The 26594-nt window shown below is 35.9% G+C and overlaps 1 protein-coding gene across 1 annotated transcript in view; it reads left to right on the top strand.

Annotated features, from left to right (window-relative positions):
• The window catches only part of CDH19 (cadherin 19, type 2), a 36544-nt gene extending 15827 nt beyond the window's left edge, over positions 1-20717 (top strand). The window contains exons 8-11 of the mRNA XM_009995631.1: positions 7532-7653; positions 15789-15906; positions 17970-18221; positions 20227-20717. Coding sequence (XP_009993933.1) covers positions 7532-7653; positions 15789-15906; positions 17970-18221; positions 20227-20717 — 983 coding nt within the window. The remainder of the gene's footprint in view (positions 1-7531; positions 7654-15788; positions 15907-17969; positions 18222-20226) is intronic.
• The last annotated feature ends 5877 nt before the right edge of the window (positions 20718-26594 follow it).

Raw genomic sequence — 26594 nt, 5'->3', positions numbered from 1 at the left:
GCAAGAAATCCTTAAGTAATCAGATTTACTGAGTCAGATGAAGATTAACTGACAATTATTTTAGAAGAGTAATATCTGGTTCAAATGGATCAGGGTTGAGTTGGAGGCCTGTAACCCGTGGTGTTCCCCAGGGGTCAATACTTGGTTCGGCCTTTTTCAAAATACTCATGAATGGTCTGGACAAGGAGACAGAGTGTTTCCTCAGCAAGTTCACTGATGATACAAAACTGGGAGGAGTGGCTGACACTCCAGAGAGCGGTGCTGCCATACAGCATGACCTAGACAAGCTGGAGACCTGGGCTGAGAAGAACTTAGTGAGGTTCAACAAGAGCAAGTGCATCAATATAGGTTAGGGGTGCACCTACTGGAAAGCAGTTCTGAGAAGAGTTTGGGAGTCCTGGTAGAGAGTAAATTATCCATGAGCCAGCAATGTGCCCTTGCTGCCAATAGTATCTTGGGTTGCATAAGGAATTGTGTGTGGCCCGTAGGTTGAGAGAGGTCATTCTCCCCCTCTGATCTGCCTTGGTGAAGCCACATCTGGAATACTGTGTCCAGTTCTGGGGCCCCCAGTTCAAGAGAGACAGGGAACTACTAGAGAATTCCCAGCAGAGGGCAACAAAGATGATTGGGGGATTGGAGCATCTCCCTTATGAGGAAAGGCTCAGATGCTGGGACTTGTCAGCCTCAAAAAGGTTGAGGGGAGACCTTATTAATGCCTATAGGTATCTAAAGGATAGATGCAAGGAGAATGGAGCCAGACTCTGTCAGGAGTTCCCAGTGACAGGATGAGAGGCAATGGGCACAAGATGGAACATAGGAAATTCCACTTCAATATGAGAAAAAAAAAACACTTCTTTACTGTGAGGATGAAAGAGCACTGGAACAGGCTGTCCAGGGAGGTTATGGAGTCTTCTTCTCTGGAGATATTCAAGACCTGCCTGGATGCAGTCCTGAGTAATGTGTACTAGACAATCCTGCTTTAGTGGAACAGTTAGACTAGATGATCTCTAGTCATTTAATATTTAATACATAATTGTCATCCCACTTTGGTCATATATACTTCTGTTGACAGATTTAGATTAGTCCTTTAAAAAAAAAATAATCTGTGTCCATTTCCTTTAGGAAGTAAAGAAATTTGCTTCAGCCTAAATGATAATAACAACTATCCTTATTAATACTACAAGTTTCCTTTCACTGGCTGATGACAATGCCAAGCTTCCTTTTATCTCCTGCAAGTATTGAGTTCTACTTTGTATCTAGAGATCGTCATTGCTTCAAAATAAGCGAGTTTCTAATTTTGATCCCTAGTAATTAAAATATCAACTTTATTCTTTACACTGATCCAGCCTATTGCACTTCAAATCCTCTCAGACCTTTTTTTTCACGTTCTGATCTCTCTCATGGAGATTATGGCAAAGGAATATTCTGCTCATTGCAAGATCTTTAGCCTAATGTAGGACATGAGTTCAATAACCATATCCAGATTCTTACAACTATTTTCCTTTACAAGGGATAAAAGACAAAGTAAGTGTTTCTTACCATCTTTCCCCACTGCAACCAAAGCAGTCACTCTGCTTTTCCCAAAATCTTCATTAAATATTTACCAGGCATTGATTCCAAGAGTGGGTTTGTAATGTATTTCTCCCTCCCAAAGCAAAACATCTGTGATTTCAGAAAAATTAAAAACTTTCATAATGTTTTCTTACAACAGCAACATGAGAAATGCTTTTCCTGGTCATTTGACCATATACTGAAGGGAAAAAACAACACTCCCAAGCAACCACAACACAACAACCCAGATATCCAAAGGAATTAGAAATAAGTCTATTAAAAAAATTAGTGAAAATAGTGGAAAAATACCAGATGTGAATGGCAGCTCGAGACTGAAAGGTGCTATCTTTAATTTTATGTAAGCAAATTGTAGACTTTTAAGCCAGTACATTATCCTACAAACAAGCATATCAGGAATAAGCCAAAGTAGTTGAGTCCTTCCCATGCTACTTGGTATATGACTGAAGCCACAAAAGGTATGCCTTACCTCCCAGTTAGTGTTACAACGTTTTCCTTTCAATGCCAATCCAGATAAATACCTGCCCTACAGATCCAATTCTGACTTTAGTAAATTAGGTTAAGTAGGTTCTACACTCCTGGTATAATTTCTAAAAGGGATGTGTTATTTTTTTCTGTTTATTTAAAAAATAAGCTGAGCATTGTTTCATTGGCTGTTGTGTTAATCAGGGAAGCAGGAGAAATATCACCCCACGAGGAAGTATTTTTGAGATGACTTGGACAGATCATGAGCTTCAGTAAATTACAATGGCTCTAATGATTTCACAGGAGGAACAGCAATGGGAAAGTGTTGAGTATCTAGCGCTTCCTTTCTGTATAGTTGCTTTTGCTGCCACTTCCTTTGACAAAAGACTCAAAGCTATCTCCACAGATTCCATAAGATCCAAGAAAACAAATGTTTGCTCCAAGCAACTAGTAAATTATACATTAAAAAAAGCAACGTAGAACTAATCAAACCCATACAGTTTGAAGCAAGACAGAAAGGAGTACATTTTGTTTATCTCTTAAAGGTCCATTTGACTAATTTAAGAAAATGCCTTAAGGACTTCTGAACCTGTCAGAAGCAGTGACACTAATACCCATCATGAGGCATATTTTAACTATACTGAATATTCTTGTGAGTGACATCTAGTTTAGATGCAGCAGACTGAGGTAGTGATAGATATTTGCTATTCCTGGAATGTCTTAAGATTATGTTATTTACTGGAATATAGTCTTCATTATGATCTTTACCTAACAACACGTCCACATTAATGTGAATGTTACTGTTGCAGTGAAACTTCTTGCCTACTAGAGGAATAAATTACATTGTGGGGAAGGCAGACTCTTCACAGAGTTATGGCATGTGAGGAGTTGAAGTGCTGATACAGGAGGGACTTCAGAGAGGTATTTGGTATAGAATCATAGAATCATTTAGGTTGAAAAAGACTTTTAAGACCATTGAGTCCAAGTGTTAACCTAGCACTGCCAAATCCACCTCTAAACTCTGTCCCTAAGCACCACATCCACACATCTTTTCAATACCTCCAGGGATGCTTATTCACCATGCTCCTGTTCCAGTGCTTCATAACCCTTCAAGTGAAGAAATTTTTACTAATATCCAGCCTCCCCTGTAACAACTTGAGTCCATTTCTTCTTATGTTATCACTTGTTACTTGGCAGAAGAGATCAAATCCCACCTCACTACAACCTCCTTTCAAGTTATTGTAGAGAGCAATAAGGTCTCCCCTCAGCTTCCTTTTCTCATGACTAAAGAATCCTAGTTCCCTCAATTGCTATTCATAAGACATCTGCTTCAGACTCTTCACCAGTACCAAGTATAGGGAGACAATCGCTTCGCTAGTCCTGTAGGCCATACTATTCCTGATACAATCCAGAATGCTGTTGGCTTTTTGGCTTTCTTGGCCACTTGGGCACACTGCTGGCTCATATTCAGCTGGCAGTTGATCAACACCTCCAGGTCCTTTTCAACCAGGCAGCTTTCCAGCCACTCTTCCCCAAGCCTGTAGTATTGCCTGGGGTTGTTGTGACCCAGCGCAGGACCTGATACTTGGCTTTGTTGAAACTTACACACTTGGCCTCAGCCAATTGATCTAACTTGTCAAGGTCCTGCTGTAGAGCCTTCCTACCCTCAGGCAGATCAACACTCTCACCCAGTTTGGTGTCATCTTTAAATTTACTGAGGACGCACTCAATCCCCTTATCCAGATCATTGATAAAGATATTAAAGAGAACTGGCCCCATTACTGACCCTTGGGGAACACTGCTTGTGACCCCACTGCCAACTGGATTTAACTCCATTCATCACTACTCTTTGGGCCCAGCCACACAGCCATTTTTTTACCCATCAGAGAGTACACATATCCAAGCCATGAGCAGCCAGTACCTTCAAAAGAATGCTGTATCTACATATCTTCCTTTCCTTCATTTCAGATGCCATATTTATAAACATTATTATTACATAAGTAACCAGCTTTTTCAAACTAGGGTATATACACCTCTTGTACCAAACACTAGTATAGTCAGGTCTGTTTTTTCCTGAGGTAGTTACAGCACCATAACCTCGTATAAATGCAGTAGACAGAGAAAAATGTACTGAATATTAGCAGAGCTTCTTTTTTTTTCATCCATGAATAAGCCATACTGACACAACTTTTGTATCTAAAGCCTCAGTAATGAAGTGACTTCAGATATATACACTAATACAATGTATTTGTATAACAGAAGCAGTAGTGCTTCTTTGACTACAAAATGCTGAAGAATAATACTTGCTGTGCAAATAATACTTGGAACAAAGCTATACACTCAGTCTATGAAGTCTATCTACAGTAGTGCTTTGGACATGCCTTTGACATACCTGGGGAAAGTCAGACTTTGTGAGTATGTGCATGGAGACCAGTGGATAGAAGAGCTCTCTGATTTGCAATTCATATACTCGCCTTTCTGCCTTGAGGGTTGAGTGTCTGTTTCAACTGCAATTACTCCATGACTAGTAATGAAGAAATATTTTTCAAGCATGTGAATGTTTTTTGCCAAAGCTTTAAAATTTTAAAATAAAAAAGAATAGGAAGAGTTAAGAGAATTTCTGTTGACTGGGGGATTGGAGCATCTCCCTTATGAAGAAAGGCTGAGAGAGCTGGGACTCTTCAGCCTTGAGAAGAGAAGGCTGAGGGGAGACCTTATTAATGCCATTAAGTATCTAAAGGGTAGGTGCAGGGAGAATGGAGCCAGACTCTTTTCAGGAATTCCTAGTGACAGGATGAGGGGCAATGGGCACAAGACGGAACATAGAAAGTTCCACTTAAATATGATAAAAAAACAAAGCTATACACTCAGTCTATGAAGTCTATCTACAGTAGTGCTTTGGACATGCCTTTGACATACCTGGGGAAAGTCAGACTTTGTGAGTATGTGCATGGAGACCAGTGGATAGAAGAGCTCTCTGATTTGCAATTCATATACTCGCCTTTCTGCCTTGTGAGTTGAGTGTCTGTTTCAACTGCAATTACTCCATGACTAGTAATGAAGAAATATTTTTCAAGCATGTGAATGTTTTTTGCCAAAGCTTTAAAATTTTAAAATAAAAAAGAATAGGAAGAGTTAAGAGAATTTCTGTTGACTGGGGGATTGGAGCATCTCCCTTATGAAGAAAGGCTGAGAGAGCTGGGACTCTTCAGCCTTGAGAAGAGAAGGCTGAGGGGAGACCTTATTAATGCCATTAAGTATCTAAAGGGTAGGTGCAGGGAGAATGGAGCCAGACTCTTTTCAGGAATTCCTAGTGACAGGATGAGGGGCAATGGGCACAAGACGGAACATAGAAAGTTCCACTTAAATATGATAAAAAACTTACTACTGTGAGGGTGAAAGAGCACTGGAACAGGCTGTCCAGGGAGGTTGTGGAGTCTCCTTCTTTGGAGATATTCAAGACGTGCCTGGATGCAGTCCTGAGTAACGTGTGCTAGACAATCCTGCTTTAGCAGGGGAGTTGGACTGGATGGTCTCTAGAGGTCCCTTCCAACTCTGACATTTCATTGATTATGTGATTCTTAAAGGATAGTGACCAGTTGTGGCATCCATGACGTTAAGTGCTGTGAGAAAATGCAACTGCCTCTTAAATCCCCTTGAATGCCCTTAAAGCCCAGGATCTTATTTCTTGCCTGATGGAGTACAGCCTGGTGCCCAGGGATGCAAAGCCTTTGCCCAGGCTCAGGCATGTGTCTGAAGCCTTCCTTTTTGTAGGCACGACCTATAACAAAGCCAAGCATGTGTCCCAGAGATGCGCAAAGACAGACAGAGCACACTGATGTATCTGGTCATGCAGACTGCCACAGACAGGGTGCTGCCTTCAGTAGCATCTACAATACAGGACTCACATAAACCCCAAGGACTAACAGCCTAATCATCTCCTCTTCTTTGCTTGGAGAAGCAGAAGGTCATTGGTGAAAACACACACACAAGACACTCTCCAAGTTCACAAGCACACACATACTTGTGGATCCCTTCAGTATCTGTACAGATGCTCTGTCTGCCTGGCACCCCTGCCAGGATCCTACCTCCTATCCACTTAATGTTCCCTAAATCACCAACTAGTCCATACTCAAATGTTATCTGGAAAACCTGCAGTCCTCTCACACTCCTCCCTTGTGCACCCCACTTCACAAGTACCCCCTGAGCTTACCAGATTGGACCCCCTATGAGGGTCTTGTCTGGACACAAGGACCCTCTACTCTCAGTTGAGTCCAGCTTAAAGTTTGCTAAGGAAAATGTATGCACACACAAACACACCAGCTTTGGGGAAGATAGAGACACACATCCTTTGTGACCCCTACTCACTCCAGCAGGTGATATCATGTTCTGGGAGGCCCACAACCCCATCTGACTGCACTAGCTTGCACCAATTTTCACTCACACAGACTCTGATCTCATCAGTAGCTGATACTTAGTCCCTGCAGAATACATGTACATGCAATGATAGAGATTATGCAGAGAGTTAGCAAAGAAAAGATTTAATAAGAAGATATAAGATCATCGAGCCAACTGCTGATCAAGTGCTGGCTGAGCCACAGAAGCGTAATGACTGGTCCAGTTTTACAGGCAACTGGACCCTTTTATACCCCTTTCCATCTGTCCACTCTTCCTTCTTGCGTGCTCTCCATGGGGCTGTACAGATCCATTGATTCCTGCCCCCATCTGGTTCTAGGGTGCCTCTGGTTTACATTTTTATCAGTTACAAAGTCCAGGTTGCTCTAACTGAAATTGTTACCTTATGGTTTCTGGATAGCCCATCAATTATTTTGGGGTTTGTTTCTTATAATTATCTTCATGTTTGCTTTGTCAGGTCTGTGTCTTGGCATACTTTGTCTCTCTTTTCCCCTTTTTCTCCCTTAATCTCCTAGTTGTCAGGGAGATATCTGATAATATCAAAGGAATAAACTCACTCTTACATGCCCTCATCAATTAGTGTGTTTGACCAGTTTTGATTCTTATCACCCTCTCCCTTATCATTTGTCCCTCAGGTTTATGTCCCCGTATGTTCTTGTTTATGGTTTCTTACTAACATTTATTGCATTAAATGAGGTCTTTGACCAGATATCTTTAGAGAAGCAGACCATCTCTTTCTGCATACCCTTATACATGACTAGTAAAATAAATATTTCTGTGTGAACAAAAATTGATTTAATTTATTCAAATCAGATTTTATTTTTCATGTTTAAATCAATTTCTGATTTAGTAAATGAGTGAAAAAATTCAAAATTTTACATGAAAGAAAAAATGCCTTTTTTTTTTCTATATCTGTAGTGTATATTTGAACTCAATAAAAGATTTAGTATAAAATGTCTGCATGTTTCAGTAACTATTTTATTCTCTGCAGAATATAAGTTAAATTTTCTAATGCCTACATGACTTTAAAATATGCAATGATTTATAAATTTTAATTTCTGTCTTTTTTTTTAACCATTAGGAAATCCTGAAAAAATTTCAGAAGCAAATGTGTATATCCAAGTTCTCGATGTAAATGAACATGCACCAGAATTTCCTAAATATTATGAAACATTTGTTTGTGAAAATGCTGTTTCTGGCCAGGTAAGGGTGAATAATTTTTTATTACAATGAAGATTTGGTCTGAGATTTTACTATTTTATTTAATATTGATTATTTCGGTACTGTCAGTACAGGCTGTATTTCGTCTGCTTCCAAAATTAGTTCTGCTAATATATGTGTGGTTTGAAATTTAGATTTCAGAAGACTGATGTGTATTTTTCCCACCTTTAAAAGAAAATCAATCATAGAATCATACCAAAACAGGAAATATAGAAATACAGAGAGAAACTTTTGAAAAAAAACCAAAGCCCAACATAAAGCACAGACTTGATTCTTGTTCCTGTCACAGAAGTTAAAGTAGGCCTGGTAGTTACAGCAACCACATAATGTAGTGTGGAAGAACCAAACTTAGATCAAATTCTAAACAGAGTCGTGGTGTTACAGTTAGAAATTATTTATTGTGAACTGAAATCAAAACCTGTCTAGGTCAGTGAAAATCTGAAGATCTTAAAGTCAAAGCTCTTGCAGCACCTTCCCTATCTGTCAGGTTATAGTATTGTGGTAATAAGATGCTTAATATACCAGGAGGTATTTTTCATTTCCTGCTTACTCCCCAGGTAAATGGAGTCACATCCATCAGCTGCCCTAACTCCCCAGGTGCATTTCTGACTCTCCATTTTCCTCCACCCACTTTCCTCTTCAGCTTTACTTTTTTTTTTAAGTGACTTTTTAAAGGCCCAAACTGTGCAATAAGAATGCCACAAGGCTCCACACAGGAGTCTAAAAGAAAAACACAAAAAGAAAATCAGGATATTAAAAGCTTACAGAAAAACAAAAATAAAAGTTATGAAATGGGCAATGATGGATAAAACAACAAAATTCTGTATGTTTTCTCACCACTTTAAAGCATTATTTGAACATATGAAAGAAATTTCTGGTGTATCTGTAAGGGTTCCATTCAAACTTTTTGCTGTGTTTTGAATTCTGAATCACAGAGCCTTTCTCTTTACACCAGCTTGATTTATTTTTTACCTTGATTAGTCTGCAATTAAATAAAGCTTTCTTTGAAGAAAAAGCAATTTTATTATAGTCTTTTGCATACATTTATATATTACTCTATCAGCTTTTGGTTTATTTGTTCTGCATTTGCTAGTTTTCCACTGTGCAAATGTTATCTCTGGTTCAGAAGTACTTGGAGCAAACAATTTCTTTGGTCTTTGGGTAACGCATTGGCAAATAAAACTACAGGCATTAAAACGAATGCCACTTCATCAACCTTGTCTTCAAGACATCACGAATTGAAACTTACAAAATTGATATTTGTAATTCATGTTTTTGACTTGCCTACAATAGAAAAAAAAGCGATTGTTTATTCCCCAAGGTTTTAATTATGCCATACTTGCTTTCTGATAAATAACATCTGTATGCTAGCCTGTTAATGGCTACTTTTAAATAATAAATTATACATGTATGTATTAACTATTTTGCAAATCACTGGAGAGAATGGCACTGCAAAGAACAGTAATAGTAACAATAATAATAAGCTCTTCGAACGTAGGTTACATGATTATTCTTGTTTAATATTGTAATACCTGAATGAGGAATGAGCAGGACATTTTTACCCTATTTTACAGACAGGCAAATTGTTACTGTAGATTTTTTTTTTTTTTTTTCATTCCTATAGGATTTTGAAAGTGGCAGGCACCTTTAGTTCAGCTTTTGGAGATCATGATAATAATGTTAAATAATCTTCTCATTAACGAAATATCCTGGGAAGAACAGCAGGAAATTCCTACTGAAGTGCATATTATCACAGTCAAAGTTCATCATATTTTATTCAGTGTTTATGATTTAAAATAGAATTGATAGCTGATGTGCTGTCTTCAGTGCTATTTTTTATATATATTTATTTTTACTCACAGAAAAAATGCTTATTTTCATCAACAAGAAGCCAAAAAGATTAAAAAAAAAATAAATATATATATATATCTTGATTGTCCACTGAATAACACAACTTACATTTCAGAATAATCAGTTTAAACAGCTGAAAACCTTAATCAGGATATTACATACCTTTTTATCTTAGCCATATTTCTGCAATCAATTCCAAAAGCTCAAGAGTCTGCTTACATGTTATGAGTTGAGATCAATAATTCTGTAGCTATTCCATCACATTTCAATTTCTAAAGTAGCTGTCTCTTATCTAGCTGGAAATTATATGCTGAGAGATATTCTCAGAGGTGTTTTGCACCTCTGGAATTCACTTACTTCCCTGATCTCAGCTGTGTCTATTTTCACAGTATACTCCAAAATATATTTGTGACCCCCAGTTTATAGTTTTCTGGTAAAAAGAAGGAAGAACACTTCATTTTCTTATTTGAATCACTTTTTCTTGGTGTCTGTCTGGTTTACAATAAAAACAACAAAAGACCATGTGTGAAGTAAGTTATTTTTATATAGCCTTAGAGTATATTAGACTATGAAAAAGAATGTGAAAGAGATAATGAATAAAACTAATTGTTGTCCTAATTGTCCAAACTCAGAAGCAGTTCACAGTAGCTTCATTTTGAAGAATGCTTGTTTTGAAGTTTTGGATGTTCTGAAAAATTATAAAAAATTCTCAGTCTGATTTTATCCAATGACTGTTGACCTTCATGTCCTGTACGATAGTTTTGTGTTTGTTGTACAGACATGTTTACCTTAGCCTCTGAAAGGCATTAAAACAAAAGGATCACATTTCTGTCTGTGGGACTGTAATTTGAAATTTGACAATAAAAATGGAAGTAAAGAAGATATATAACTGGATTTTTTCAAAATTATAAATCCATTCATAATTTAAAATGGATTTTCCACTATCCATTTTATGTTATAGCTCTGTACTGTCTTATAATCCAAGTCAGCTGTGTACTAGCACAGGTGAAGTTCTCCTTCATACATTGAGACGCCACTTTCACTGCACCACCAGTATTACATGCATTCTTTTCAAAATAACTTGAACATGAAATTTGATGTGTAGAATAGACCTCTATCCTGCTAGACCTAGGTAGTACCAGATCAAATGGAGCAATATTAAGAAGATATCCAAACCCAGTAATTATTTTTTGAATGGATCTTCTGACATTATAACTGTATGTTGACATGGTAAATGATGACTGCATTGTGCTTTTGTTGAATTCTAAAAATAACAAAAATTATCAGGACACAAAATGGACCAAATCTGTCCCAAAGATAACACTAGACACATCACAGTAGGAATACCTTTTACCCAGAAAACGTAAGTAAGAGTTAATTCAGCCTGGAACTGAAACTTGAAGTTTTGAAGTAAGTTATATCAAATGTTTTACATCATATATAAGTAAGCTGAACATCCAGAATGAATCTATTTTTATGCATGGTAATTTCAGTCCTTTTTGTGCATATTTGTTTTTCTTCGTATCATGCAGGAAACAGATTTCAGCTGAAGGCAGGCTGCAGTGAATACACCAACATGCTGAATCAATCCTTTCTTCTCTAATGCATATTTATGCTGGCAATTCTGAGGTCCTGTAATGTGGGGATCATGTATGAAGTTACTTTGATGCTGAAGCTTGCTTAGCAATTTTTTATTAGATGCAAAGAAGTGACTATGTATGCAGAGCACTTCGAGTTAGAATAAGAAAAAACAAAATTTATTTACTCAATACTTAGTATATAATAAAATAATCAATTTCAGTGAAAGTGAGGAGTACTCATTTGATACTATTTCTCTACATAAAGAAATGTTGACAAAAGAAAAGAAGGGAAATCTTTAACCAAATTCTAGGAATACAGGATTCATGTTAACAATGACTAGTTTGCTACAACAGATGTTTTCTAACAAAATATGATTAAAAATTTTATATTTGATAGCAGCAAAGTGAAAGCCAGTATTTATTATTTCACCTTGCTATGTTCTCTTCATCATTTACAAAAAACATCCCAGCAGTAGTGATAAGAAAATAAAAAGCTATAAAGAAAATCTGCAGCAAAGGCATCAGAGTATTAAAAACATGGTGAAGCTGTGAAAGCACCAAATATCCTATCAGACTTTTACACTAGCTACACCTGCAGATGCAACAGTGGGTGCAGTGGTCCTTGGAAAATTCCTTATTCTGTTTCATATGGACAGTGATTCAACAACTTTATCTCAAGCAGAATCCAACAGGCAGAAAGTTTATCAAAATAACTAAAGAAACATAAAAAGACACCTTATAGTCAAGGCATGAGCTTTATAATTGTTACTCCTTTGTTGAGATCTACACCATTTTATTTATAGCTGAGCACAAGCATCTTACAGTAGATCCAGATAAATCAGATCATTATTGTGCTTTTACTTTTCAGAAAAGAAGTAAAAGCAGTCAAAAAGAGAAACTGAGTCTTTAGGTAGGTCTATCTGGTTAATGCAGATGTGAGCTATAGCAATGAATATTTCAGTCTTTTAGCTGCACTAAATTCTTATGGGCATCAAACATTATTAAGCAATGAGAAAAATCCTACTATTTATAAGACTTCTGCCAGTTTGAACAAAACCAATTCTGTACTCCCAAAACAGGCAGATGATCAAATATCTTACATCCTATAAAATATAGCAGAGCTCCTATTGAAGGATGTTTGGTGAAAAACTAAACAAAAGCAAGTCAAACAGAAAGAGAAAGGTGGCAAATCTGTTCCTACTTGGAATAGTAACATTATTGTTGGGTACAAAAGCACGTAAAAAGGACTCCAAATTATACACTCAGAGTACTCTAGCATCAAAATTAATGGTAGTGGTGGTTGTTCAGATGGACAGTTTGTGCCTTAAGCTGAACTTGGTAGGGAGAAAGCTCTAGAAGTAAAAAGGAGTGTAACATAGAAGCTTTATTATTTCTTCTGAATATCTCCATAATTCCAATTCAGTGACACTACTTGAGGTTGAATAAATAAATTTTCAATTAATTTTCATCAAGATTACCAGGCAGTAGCTCCATATTCCACAATTTGATATCTGCAAGACAATCAACACTCAGTTAGACATTCAGTCCAAAGTGGTTTACAGAAATTCTCTTCTATACAAAATAATTAATGAGAATTCAGAACTGTTACTGATATCTTAGATTCCCCCACTGATAATATTTATTAGTTGACTGTGCTCATTAATCAAATGGGTGGAGAAGCTGAGTATAGCAGGACACATCTTTTTGTGACCTTTGATCAAAGGAGGCCCTCCTGTTACCAGTAGTGATCTCGGACTGTTTGGGAAGAAACAACAAATGAGGTCCACCCACCATGAACTTAAATCAGTTTTTAAAGAGAAATCAAGAAAATTAATCTCAGTCTTAAAGAAATGCATAATCTCAACTGGACCCCTGGCTTATTTAAACTTTCAGATTAATGGGACTTGAAAGACAAAATTTTGCAGCATTTAAATTTCAGCCTAATCAAAACAACAACTGTTAAAGCCTTGCAGAAGCAACACATCACTTGCTCTATTTTATTTGTTTGCACAATAAAATGCAGGGTTTTTTTAAAACTTTGATTCACAAGAAATAAATGTAGTTTTCCAGTTTGTGATGCCAATTTCCCTGGTGAAAAGCTAGAATCTCCTCAGTTAGATATACAAAAGCCTAGGAAACCAGAAAAAAAAATAAATAAAATTAAACAGTTTCTTCTCCTGGGGTGATTTTTCCTTTAGAGTCAGCAGAATATGTGCTGCCTATTGCTCTCTGAATATTTTATAGACCAGTCTGGGTTTTGCTGAATCTTAGTGGAACTGATACCATAAGAAATAAACAGTAAGGGCATGCTCTGTCCTTATGTTCCAACTATTCCCCTGCTTCTAGTGTGAATCTTTACTGGCATATGAATATGCCTAAAATAACCATAGAAGTCCTAGGTTTGTATTGAAGAGCACTGTAGAAATAAAAAATGCAGCTGCTTTTTTGTTTGTTTGTTTGTTTTAGCTAGATACATACACTTCAGAATTATACTGATAGGATCAGATACAGATAAAATTTATATGGGCAAATACATTCTGAATCTAAAGCAATGGAAGTAAATGACAAAAGAGCAAAATGGTATTTAATTCACAACTGCAATTATTTTATTATTTTTAAACATGATAGACTCCTGCAAATATGTATTTCCAAGGATATTACTAACACCTGGTTAAATAACTATTAACCAAAATGAAAACTGTAAGTATAATTAATGTTCTTGTTATTTTTGGTTGGTTGGTTAGTTGGGTTTTTTTTGTAGGTAGGTAGATAATTCTTCTTTGCCAAGTAACTACACTAAAAAAAATAAAACAATATAATTACATTTTTAAAAAAACAAACCACAAACAAAACCTAAATGTATGTAAGGTGTCTTTTTAGGTTACTGTATTACTCTATGTATTCAGCCTAGCGTAATAATCTCTGAATTATACAGAGAGACAAAGATCCCTACAAAGTTTTTTTTCAGCTGCAGCCATAGAAATTTTACTAGCAAATCAAGAGGAAAGGCCAGCAGAGGGTTTTATATATATATATATTTGGGGGAGGTATATTGCAGAATGTTTTCATGAAAATGTGTCAGTGTTTATGTTTTAGACTAGATATAAAGTGGTTTTTTTTCTCTATTGCTGCTCATATTGAGCATATTCTGAGAACTATATTCCTTTATAAAAATGAAGTTTGTGTTTTATTATCAGGTAATACTAGGGATAAGTTATTTCCCTGCACTGATTCCTTGACCTGCATGCCTATCCCTGTACTTACATCACCTCAGCTATTTTGCTTACTCAGGGGAAAGGGGAAAAATTTCCTCCAGGATCTTAATCATTTGTATATTGTGATCAGATATATCACTAAACAATCACTCTTCTCAATTAGTGATAATAAAACAATCTCAAGGGTCCTCATTTTTCCATAGAGTGAAAATATAGATTTGAAATAAATTTCACATATAAAAAGGGCAGAATGCTAAGAATACAAAGCTTCTGGGGTATAAGCTATATTTTGCATTGTGCTATATTTCCTCAAACTTAACTTGCTTGAAAAGGAAAATAATGTGTGTTGAAATCTTAGATTTTTGACTGAAAAATGGTTTAACTGGGAAAGAGTTTTCAAAGGCAAAGAAGGAAGGCTGTTGTCACTTCCACTGACTTACTTCTTTGCTTTTAAAGCACTACTTGTAGCATTCAGATGCTTTCTGGTTTGGGAAAGTTGAAGATTCAAGTCTCTAGGGTACACATATCTACAAGTAATGAGATGACTTACAAATTAGAAACCAAGTTTGGAACTGGACACTTTTCTTAAGGTTGGTGGGGTAGCACCAGTTTGTTTTCCTCCTGCTCATCAAGGACACTCACTAATATATCCTGGTTCTCAGGTCGATGTTTACAGACAAAAGTAAGAAATACAACCTCTTTTTAAAGCAGAAATATTGCTAATTATGTTAACTGTAGTGTGGTTGTTTATTTTCAGAGATGAAATATAATCTTTTAAATAGTAACTGTTACAGTTTCATTTTATTTTGCAATTGCTATTTGGTTTGATGTATTTGTAAATAAAAGCTACCCTACTTTCTTTAGAAAAAGCAGCCAAGGAGTTCTATAATCAGTTATACCCAGAAACAACAATTCAGCACATGAACTTGTCACCACATCTCACTTACTGGAGCTACAATGTCTCAGATGAATGATGTCAACATGTTTCTGGACTGGAAGGAAATGGGTTTTCTATAGATGGATTTGTTCAAATGTAGAATTATACACTTTTCACCTTGGGGAAAAAACCAAAACCAAACCAAAACAAAACACCCCAAAAAACCCAAACCAAACCAAACCAAACCAAAACAAAAAAAAGCGGACAAAATACTATATATATGATTACTTTTTAGTTTATGGAAACTTCATCCACCCCTTGTCTTTTAATCCAGAAAACCTTTTACATTATCTTAACATTTTAATGCCTGCCCCTGAAAAAGATGAAAAATCAAAGCACAGTATTTGCAGAATATGAGCCTCCTTAAGGCTGTTTGAGTATGGGAATTGTATATTTGTGACTGCATAACATGCACTCAATACATATTCATAGATCTAGCATTGTAAGTTTAACACACTTGATACATCCTTTTATTGTCTTAAATGACAAGAAATACTTTCATTATTAAATAATTCTGTTTATCTCTGTTTCCAGCTAATTCAAACTATCAGTGCACTGGATCAAGATGACTCAGCAGAAGGTCACCATTTTTACTTCTCATTGGCTCAGGAGGCCATAAATGACTCACATTTTACTGTCAAAGATAATCAAGGTGTGTTTTTCATGTAGCTCTTTAAGACCTTCCTAATAAAAGTTGTGTACTTCTTGTAATCTTCATATCAATTCTATAAAATTTCAATACATTTATATAAAAAATTCAGCTGAAATAGAAATCTTTGTTATAAGATATGAACATGTAATGAACATGTCATTATTTAAAAAAATAATTTAGCACTATCAAAAAGTCAGCCAAGCAACATAAACAGCAGAAGACAGTTCTATTTCAAGGAAAGAAAAAATGCAGAGATGAAAAATACACTGATATTCCTTAAAATATATTTTCTTAATGGTGGGAAATATGGTGGGAAAGACCAACTTTCTTGTTAAAATTATTTTTCTAAGAAACAAGACCACCAGAAAGAGAAGACACTCCTAATACAACTATTTGACTTCATCACTTCAGCAAGAACAAAATTATAAAACCTGATAAATCTGAATATATTCTGATTTCCTAATGTGTTTTAAACTGCACACGCTGATTAATGACGACATCAAAAAATATATTCTATATGTATTTTTATGTTACTCAGAACTGATACTGGATAAAAGAGTCATGTAGAGTGCAATATCTAATGGAATTGCTGGGAAAACAAATGCTTAGAATCAGTCTGCTGAGACTACAAAGAACAGCTTCTCCAGACTCAATTAAAGTACATAATGCTCTTATTGACTTTGTTAATTATTTGAATATTGCAGCTAGGTGATTAAATCAATGGAAATAAGTTTTGGAAAGTTCAGACTACATTAAATGGCAAACTACTACTCTCAATATCTCCAAAGTTAAAGTATATATATGAATATATGTTTCGATTCCCACTTTCATTAGTGTCTCAGTGCCAGGAAGAGATAACTTGTTATATTAAAATTATACTTTGTAGAAGTCACAAGCATTTTTCATCTTTCCTCATTCAGCACAAAGTTTGAGCAGAGACATGCACAAGCCAATACATCCAGTTCCCTTTTGGGTGTCTTTTGATGGGAAAAAAAAAAAAAATCCACCTTATTTACAATGTGGTAGGGTCATTCCTCCGTCTCTCCTTTCTGTTGCATTTCATAGACATGGCTGGGAGAATTGGGATAGTCCTAGGCAAAAGCCAAAAATGAGTCTTTAGATCTGTAGCATTTTATCTCAGAGTTATCTTCTGAATTATGACAGAAACCTAGAAAAAAATAAATGCAGTGGAGTTAACTAGACTGTTGGGATAGATGAATCACACAGATAATGGCAGAAACATTTTTTTCTTTTCCATTTACATGTGTGCACGGATGCAATAATTCACTCTGCCATGATAAAAAAATATGACATGTAAGCATTTATAGATATTTCTTCTTTCCATTATATAGAGATTTAGACAGGACTAATTTGGTTTTCAGCAATCAAAGTTTCAGATTTGAATTTGTTGATATACAGAAGGATCTGAACTTAAGCTGCTTACTGGGTTTTGTATGGAACTGATTTTTAAACAGGAATAGTTAAATACAAAAAAGGGGAGAGCCTCTTGCAACATGTCCCTAATTTAGATTTTAGGAGCTCAGCTAGCTCCAATGTTTGAGTTAGGGAAAAAAAAATAAAAGACTATTTTGGTGGGCTTTTTCTTTGCTTTCTCTTCTTTCCCTTGCTACCTGCTTTCTCTGTGTGCTGCCAGACACAGTTTTGATGTCTTTTGATTGGTAAACTGTCCCTAATTCATCTATGAACTGCTGGATTGGTAGCAGCTGGTTCCATCAAACCATTTTAAGAACCAATTAGGTAGCCTGAGCAGGTGTCAGGTACTGAGCATGGTATGATTATTTTTACCCCTGAACAAAAAATCAGAGATTCTGGGCCAAATTTTATTATTCCCCCTGGAATTCATATGTCAAAAAAACATGCACTTATTCACAATTGAAGCAAAAATATATCAGTTCCTGGGTTTACTTTTTAAACTTTGTTAATATATAGCTTTGCACAGTACCATTGTTCTTAAATAGGTCAGATTCCACTGGAGCTTTATTATTGTTAAAATAAATAAATAAATAATGAATGCTTATCATGCATAATCATTTATTTCCTAGATAACACAGCTGGAATTTTCACAGCAAAAGGTGGCTTCAGGAGGCAAGAGCAGTTTTCTTTCTACTTGCCAGTCTTAATTCTGGATAATGGAACACCACCACTGAGCAGCACGAGTACTCTCACTATCACTGTCTGCGACTGCAACACTGAAGTTAACATTTTCTACTGTCGATATGAAACTTTCATGTATGCCATGGGTCTCAGCAGAGAAGTTTTAATTGCCATTTTAGGTTGTCTACTAACACTCCTAGGTAAGTATGAGTATGAGAAATTACTTTATTTCCTTTTGCAGTAGGCTTGATTTAGTGACAAAGATATGTTCCCTTGACTGGAAGCCCTGAAGCACTATGCTATTGATAAAAAATGCAATAAAGCAAATGTTTAATTTCTTTACTATTTTCTTAATGATAATTCCCCCACCCACTCCCATGTCCAGTAAAATTTAAATTCCAGCTCTTTGTTGTGTCAAGGTCCTACTTGTCTGCATTGGTCCTCAGTGATGGAGGAGAGGAGCTCTTTTGCCAGCATGATCCTCAGCAGAGTGATCTAATGCAATGCACAGGGGGGTTTCCCAAACTGAGGGATCCTCAGGGGGAGCCAAAAGAGTGGCCAGGAGCCCACAGCTCATGTAAGAGTGGCTGAGGAGACCTGGATGGGGCCAGAAGCAATGGCAGTCAAGTCTCGTCCCCCTACTTCCCAAACCCATGTATAAGAAAAGCCCTTAGGGAGACCTAGTGACGAGAAGCACCATGACCAGGGGTGGTCAAACAGAGTGTGATGTGTCAGCCAGGGCATAGAGTGGCAATAAATGTGGAAGGAGATACACAGGAAGCTCTACCAGCTTGACCAACGAGTCATGGTATCCACCCAGCAGAAAGCAATGGCCTCTCTAACTTCTGCACCAAGCAGAACTGCTGCAGCTTCCCAGAAAAGACTGATGGGAACAGGCAGACATCCAGATGTCACATGGTGGGCAGTGCCCTGCTGTTATACCAGTATGGAGGGCAGCAGTGAAGACGCCTGTGGGAGGTGCACCCAGATGGAATCAGTTGTGGTCTAGTGGGCCTATGCATTTCACAGAAGTCAAAGCAGGGATACAGAAAAATAAAGCAATCTACCACCTTTATAGACCCAAAATTTTCAAGCACTTTAAATCTTTGAATGCATTTTTGTGATTATTTAAAATAACAAAATGAAAGGTCCTATATATAACCTGTTTGCCACTTATATGTGAAACCTGAACTCTCATTTTTTTTTTCATTTTCCTGCATCATCACTTATACCACAAGAGGAGTCCACAATCAAAGGGTTTGGAGAATTGAAGCTATCTGGGTTTTGTAAATATAAAATAGAATAGTATCAATTAATGTTTCAAGTTCCAATTAAATTAAACAATATACAATAAATATGTAGAAATAAAGAACCATTTAAAGTCCCTTATAACCCTCAATGAAGTAAAATCCTGATATTGGTGATACTTATGTTATGTTCTGAGTAAAAAAATTATGATCCACAAATTTACTCATTAAATAGAACTGCAGTATTATTCAGTTAAATGATTTATTAATTAATATCTGTGAAAGTCATAGACTATTTCAAAGGAATCATTCAGCTAAAAAAGAAATGAGGTAGAACTAAAGAATAAAGATTAAAAATAAAATTAAAAAATGTTTTCATATGTAAATGAAATAAGCTGCTTTGATTCATAGGCCTAGGTAGTAAATACTGCTACATCACACAAAATTAGTGAATAGTCTTCAAATTTCCAAACCCACATAACAGAAATAATTGAGCCACAACCTGCGTATCTACGGAACTGAATGTTTCAACCATCTGAGGAGGGTATCTAGCTCATAACCTAATTTTTCATTTTTTCTTCCTGGAGCTTTGATCCGAGAGAAAGACATTAAGAGTTTAAATTCCGAACGTGAAATTGATATATGTGATAACCCAAAGCTGTTTCAAAAAGCATAATCTGTGTTTCCATCAGTTTCAAACTCCCATCTACCAAAAGAACCATTCCATTTCATTCAACTCTTTTATAAGTCTCTTTGTAGCCATTTTCTCACCACATACTATGCTCAACTCAAAACCATAAAATCCACAAAAATTACAGGTCTACAAATTTGTTAAGTGTCACTTTGCAGTAGCATTGATATTACAAAATGTTACCATTTTTTAAAACTCTTTTCAAGCGCATTCAAAGTCTCTGGTTCTGTGTTTTGTTTGGTTTTGGTTTTGTTTGTTTTTTTTCAGTGTTGTTTTTGGCAATTGTAGCCATAAGGCAGCAGAGAAAGAAGTCTCGCTTTTTGGAGAAAATGGAAGAATTCAGAGAGAACATTGTCAGGTATGACGATGAAGGAGGTGGTGAGGAGGATACAGAAGCCTTTGATATTTCAGCACTGAGGACCCGCACTGTCATGCGAACACACAAACCTCGGAAGAAAGTGACCACAGAAATCCACAGCCTCTACAGACAGTCTCTGCAGGTTGGCCCTGACAGTGCAATCTTCAGGCAATTCATTTCAGAAAAGCTTGAAGAAGCAAATACAGATCCTAGTGTTCCTCCATATGACTCACTTCAGACCTATGCATTTGAGGGGTCTGGCTCTTTGGCAGGATCTCTCAGCTCTTTAGGTTCAAACACGTCAGATGCGGATCAGAGTTATGACTACCTTACAGACTGGGGACCTCACTTTAAACAGCTTGCAGGCATGTACACTTCCCATAGAAGTGTGGGAGATTAGTTACTTTTTGCTTTGTTGTTTTATTTTCCTAAATCTCTGCAACCAAAAAACAACTGTGGATTTTTATAAAGGAGATCAAACCACATGTAAGCATAAAAAATAGAAGCCCAAGGGTTTAGTTTTTTATTTCTTTTTGGTTGCTTGCTTTTTTTGTTTTTGTTTCTTTGCTTGTTTCTTTGTTTTTTCTGGAAAGTCTTGGATGTAGAGATCTTTTGATCATAAAAAAATCACAACAGGAGTGTCGTGAGTTAAGGGAACAGAGACTCTGTTTGAAAATCTCGTGGCTACTTAAGTGCCCAAATGCAAACTGTGCTGCTTTGGATATCTAGGCCCCCTTTTGGATACTGAAAACCTTGGCCCTGCAGGTACAAAAGGAGGAGCAGAAGCCATAAATGGATATTGTAGATATCCTATCATCCATAAGCTTTAAAATGTTTCTGAAGTTAAGACAGACTTTTGCTGTTACAGTTTAATTAACCAAAGTCAAATATGCGTATTTGTACAATGCTTCATATATAAATACACTTTTGTTAAAAATACACCCTAGATATTCTAATACGACTGTCATACGTGCTTACAGAATCATCTATTTATTTTTCTTAGGATGATAAAACTAAACCAAATGTATTTTGTTATCATTATAAAAATAAAGACCTATTACAACATCAGCAAATATTTGCTGCCATTTTACTTTTTAATGGAGCTACTGGAAAATATGTAAACCAATACTTAACCTAGCAGATGAGACAGAAAAAAAAATAAATCAATTCAAGTTAACTTGTCTGTGTCCAATTCTGGAACCCCCAATATAAGGACATGGAGCTCATGGAGAACATCCAGAGGAGGGCCACAAAGATGATCTGAGAGCTGGAGCACCTCTCGTACAAGCTGAGAGAGTAGGGGCTGTTTAGCCTGGAGAAGAGAAGACTAGGGGACACCTTATAATGGCCTTCCAGTGCCTAAAGGGGCCTACAAGAAACTTTGGGGGAAACATTTACAAGGGCTTATAGTGAAAAGACAAGGGGTGAATGGATCAAAGCTGGGAGACAGGAGAATTAAGTTAAAGAAATATTTTTTAATATTTTTTTAATATTAATAGAAATATTTTTAGTGTGAGGGTGATGAGACACTGGGACAGGTTGCCCAGGAAAGCTGTGGAAGCCCCTTCCCTGGAAGTGTTTAAGGCCAGGCTGGATGGGCCCTGAGCAACCTGGTCTAGTGGGAGGTGTCCCTGCCCATGCAGGGGGATTGGAACAAAATTACCTTTAAGGTCCCTTCCAACTCAAACTGTTCTACGATTCTATGATTCTACGAAGTTAGAATCAATATTCACATAAATACTGCAATTGACCACATTATATATTACTGCAGTTAGAACAAAATGGTACCTAAATACAGGTATGTTTTCTTTTTTTAAGAGTTTAAAGGATGATGGATTTACTTGCACATATTTTTTTTTTTTTTTAGTACAGAAAATAAAATTACCTGCAGTAGTCAGTTTCATTATAACAATATTAAGAATATTTAAAATGCTAAGCTCATGGTTATAAAACTTTATTGTTAAATTATATAATAAAATAATAAAATGCTTTAATATTAATCTACTTCTGCAAATGATTCTGAATCATTATGAGACGCTCAAATCAGACTTCAAAATTAATTTCCCACAGTTTTTTTTCTAAACCATCCTCAGCAAATATAAAGCTGTTTCAGAACATGACTTTACTCTTATTTACACCATTAACCAGCAACACTTTTTGATCTGAGTAGGGTCATCACATATGTTCAAAATGTTCTATGTGGAAAAAGGAACCTTCCTGTATTTCACTCAGCTTCCATCAGATACTTACTTTACAGCAATTACATCATGTAATCAACTGATACATTGCCACAGCTAAAAGCTGGGATCAAGATAAAGAAAGTTATGCAATGTGTTTCTCCCTGTGCCCCTTTTTAAAATATGATTTTAGGTAAGTGCTACTGAATTACAGAGAGCCAGGCAAAGCTTATGCAACAACAACACCCCCCCAAAAAAACAAAGAAAAAACCAAAACCAAACAAACAAAAAAACCCACCCCAAACCGCCAAACAAACAACAACAACAAAAACAAAAACACAAAAAACCACCAACTAAACCCAAGCAACAAACAAAAAATGGCACATAATATCTAAGCTCTGCATTGTTTCTACAATTGCTATTCACTGAAGAAAGCCAAGGCACATAGGTTTAGTGGAAAGGTGCCAGTGCAAAGTTTAAATTCCTGTCAGATAAAAAGAAAACATGCAGGAGTTTGAAAATCAGGAGAGAATTCCAGCATGAGATCTGGTAAGGGCTGGAAAAATATGGGGGACGGCATTATCCAACCAGGTGCAGGTGAAGTAGTATCTGCTTTGTAGGGAATGATTCTTGCCAGTCTTATGCTAGTATGCCAGTATGGATAAAAAACAGCAAAACAACTTTAAAAGATGAACACATAAAAAGGTTATATTGATGACTTAACGTTTGTGTTCAATGGCTCTCAAACAGATGTGGCAAAATAACTTTTATTTGGGATAATATTGTACATATAAGTAATTTGTTCTCTGAAGAGGAATAGAGAAAGAGCACAACTGTATACGCACTGGTTGCTGGAAATGGTGAAAAGTACACTTTCCTTATTCCACAGATGGTTCCAGTAGTATTAATAGAATTCCTTGTGTTTTCAGGATTTGTTTATTAAAAAAAGGATAACAGTGTCCAAACCTTTCTCAATTCAAATATTTTTTTTTCCATTTTTGTGGCAAAATAACCTTAAACGCTCAGACATATTTGTGCTTATAATTTTCTCTTTTTATTGTAAGGAACTTTAACAATAAATAATTTTGAAACCAGTGTGTACCACTGTCATGTAGTTTTTGTAATCAAAGTGTGCTATTGTCAGTAAATTCTTTATGAAAGAATAGAATTGCCTTCAATGGATCTTAGAAGATCTTTAGCTGAAAAGGCACAGAAGAGAAAGGGAGTGTTTTGCTTTGAAGCAAAAAGTTGTTCCTAGCTATTACTGGGCCATACTTTATTAGGTTCTTGATATTCAATCTAAGTCAAACCTGTGAATTTATTCCTATGTGAGAAAGGAATCTCCCCATGTGAGAAAAGAATAACAGTACTGACCTAGTAACTTAACACTTCTTTTAAGACACAGTACTTAATTTAGCTAATCTGCAAAAAGGTTTTGTTGATGTGTCTTCTTATTTGAAAGAAGTAAACATACTAAAGTAGCCAAAATTAAGCACTTAAGACATACCACAATAATTAATACTATAAAATCAATAAAGGATAAGTTATAAGCCAGGGTTCCTGATTATGAGATCCATTAAACCATGGAGTGGTTTTCCTAAGAGAATTCTCTGTTACCTTTGAGAGGGAATAAAAGGAAGACTTATTGACTGGTCAAGGGAAGTGTTATTGTTTTTCTGTGTGAGATCTTGAAGACATTTTCCTATAACATGGTAATGAGCTAGGTTAAGAACAGGTGAAATATCTGACAAAAGATTGACTTTCTGTTTCAGTTCTCACTCATAGGAATTCAAAGTATTGTGTTATTTGTTTTATTATTTAAAAGCCAAGGAAATTATGCCTGTGCATAAATTAATATCAGACGTTTTAAGTAAAAAAAAAAAAAGACAAAAATAACTTGATAGCACATTGGAGATTCAGACTTATTTTTGTGACTGGAAAAAGGTATTTGCTTATCAATTCACCCAAACGAAAATGTTTTCATTTGATTTTTATTTTGTATATCATGGTGTAGGTTTCTAATTATCATAACATGAGAATGAGTCATTCTTGCCTTATCCTGAGGATAACCTTAGTCTTTAATTCACATAATTTTCCTACCACATTTTCTCAGATACTGTCATTACAATCTTAGCTATGCCTTCAAAATTTGCATGGGAAATGTGGTTAACATTCATTCTTAACTGTATGGAGGAACCCTATCAGATGAGAGTAAAACATTTTTGAAAGGCAGTGTGCATTTTATGCTTCAAATTTGTATCTAATATATCCTCTCTGAGGAGCAGAATTTGAAGCAGATTATGTGATTTTTAAATTCTGGCAAAGAATACATTTTGCCCTTGATCCAGAATATGAACCAGTAGAATGTAGTTGTAAGAAAAAAATCAGTAGTTATTAGTAAAGTCTGTAAGACTGATCTACCAGAAAATTGGTAAACCTATATTCTATTAAGAAAAATGGAATGTATTAATACTTATTTTAAATGTTGACAAAATTTAAACCAGTAATTTGGATGCTCTCATATTTATTCAGAAAAAAAAAAAAAGTCTTTGTGTATGAGTCTATATCAGTCCCTCGTCTCATACACAGAGTCCAAGGGTCACTATAGATTGAACTGTAGTGAACAGGATAAAACCTGCATAAAGGGAGACTATTTAAATTAGTATGAAACACTTTACCCACAACAAATAGGTAAAAGCAATAGATAATAAAAATATGCATAAAGGTTAAGAGGATATTCATCAGCAAAGGCAGTTAGATTTATGGCACTAAAAGAAAACATTAATAAATACAATTAGAAACAATCTATGACTAAGATTCACAGCTGGCTGTGGAGAAGTAAAAGGAAATTATATGAAATAGAGTTGAAATGTTTAAGGAATTGCTTGTTACCAATTATGTGCAGCCAAGTGGCAGAGTAGGTTGCTTGAACATTCACTTATAACTTGTTATATCAGTTATTTTCAAAGGCAAGAATTTAATGTGGGTCTGATTAAAGTTACTATTAGTCCAGATTTTAAGACGCATAGTTCAAATTGTATACAATTGAAGTGTTATATAATAAAACTGTTTCTTTCCTACTCCTTTTTTTCCAGTTTTATGCTCATGCTCATAGAGCTTGTCTGGAACAGGAAGAATAGTAATCAGTATTATTAGTCTTTTGCTAGGAATAACACAACTCTGATGCTGATCACGTCTTACTCCTTGCTCCAACTTTTGTTTGGGAGTATTTTTACATGTTTGCTAACATCCTTTACACCTTAATCTTTCTTTGTTGGTCTACAAGTCTGAGTATACCATAGATGGTGTGTTTTACATAGACTGAATACATCTTTGTTCTAAAGCTCCTTTTACCCAGCTCCCAATATTGCATCCCTTTGGATGCATCCCACTACAGCAAAAACACAAAGAAAAGTTTACTTGGCTGAATATCCTTATTTGCTTTTTTTTTTTTTTTTTTTTTTCTTTCCTGGAATAGAAATTTGTAACACAAGTTATTGTGGGGACAATCAAAGCGAACCAAATAACTTGTGGAAGTCCAGTCTGGAGCCTCACCTAATTCTTTGGGGATTGCACGTATTTGCAGGCTGTTAGTAATAATGATATCATGGATTAGGTCTGAGTAGCAGGGTAAATGGAAAGAAATAATACTTCTGGAACCTGAAAATAGCATCCAGTTTGAATAACTTTTCTAATTTTCCTTTGCAGTGTCCAGGACATAAATTAACTGTTCCTGTCATTCCTTGTGAAATTCACACTTCTTGATGTACTCCAGAGATCATACAGAACAATGTTAGCATTCCAACTTTCTCTTCCTTACTAATTCACTGGAATGTAGCATTCTGACAGGTCTGCTCTGAGAATTTTCTTGATTTTTATTTTTTTGTTTGTTCCCTTTAAGAAAAAAAAAAACATGAGCAGGAGGGACCAAAACCTCAGCAAACAGGTACAAATCCCACTTTGGAATGCAGTTTGAAACACAATCAGAAATGGATCTTATCAGGAGTTCTACAATTTAAGCTATAGTATAAGAATGTTGATCTTTATTTTCCCTCTGCAGGGCACAAAACACCCTTATAGACATCTGAGAACATTCCTGC

This window comes from Chaetura pelagica, unplaced genomic scaffold (genome assembly GCF_000747805.2).
Source record: "Chaetura pelagica isolate M959 unplaced genomic scaffold, ChaPel_1.0 scaffold63, whole genome shotgun sequence".
Classification (NCBI taxonomy): domain Eukaryota; kingdom Metazoa; phylum Chordata; class Aves; order Apodiformes; family Apodidae; genus Chaetura; species Chaetura pelagica.
Note: the sequence above shows the minus strand (reverse complement) of the source record. Positions and strands in the feature narration are given on the sequence as shown.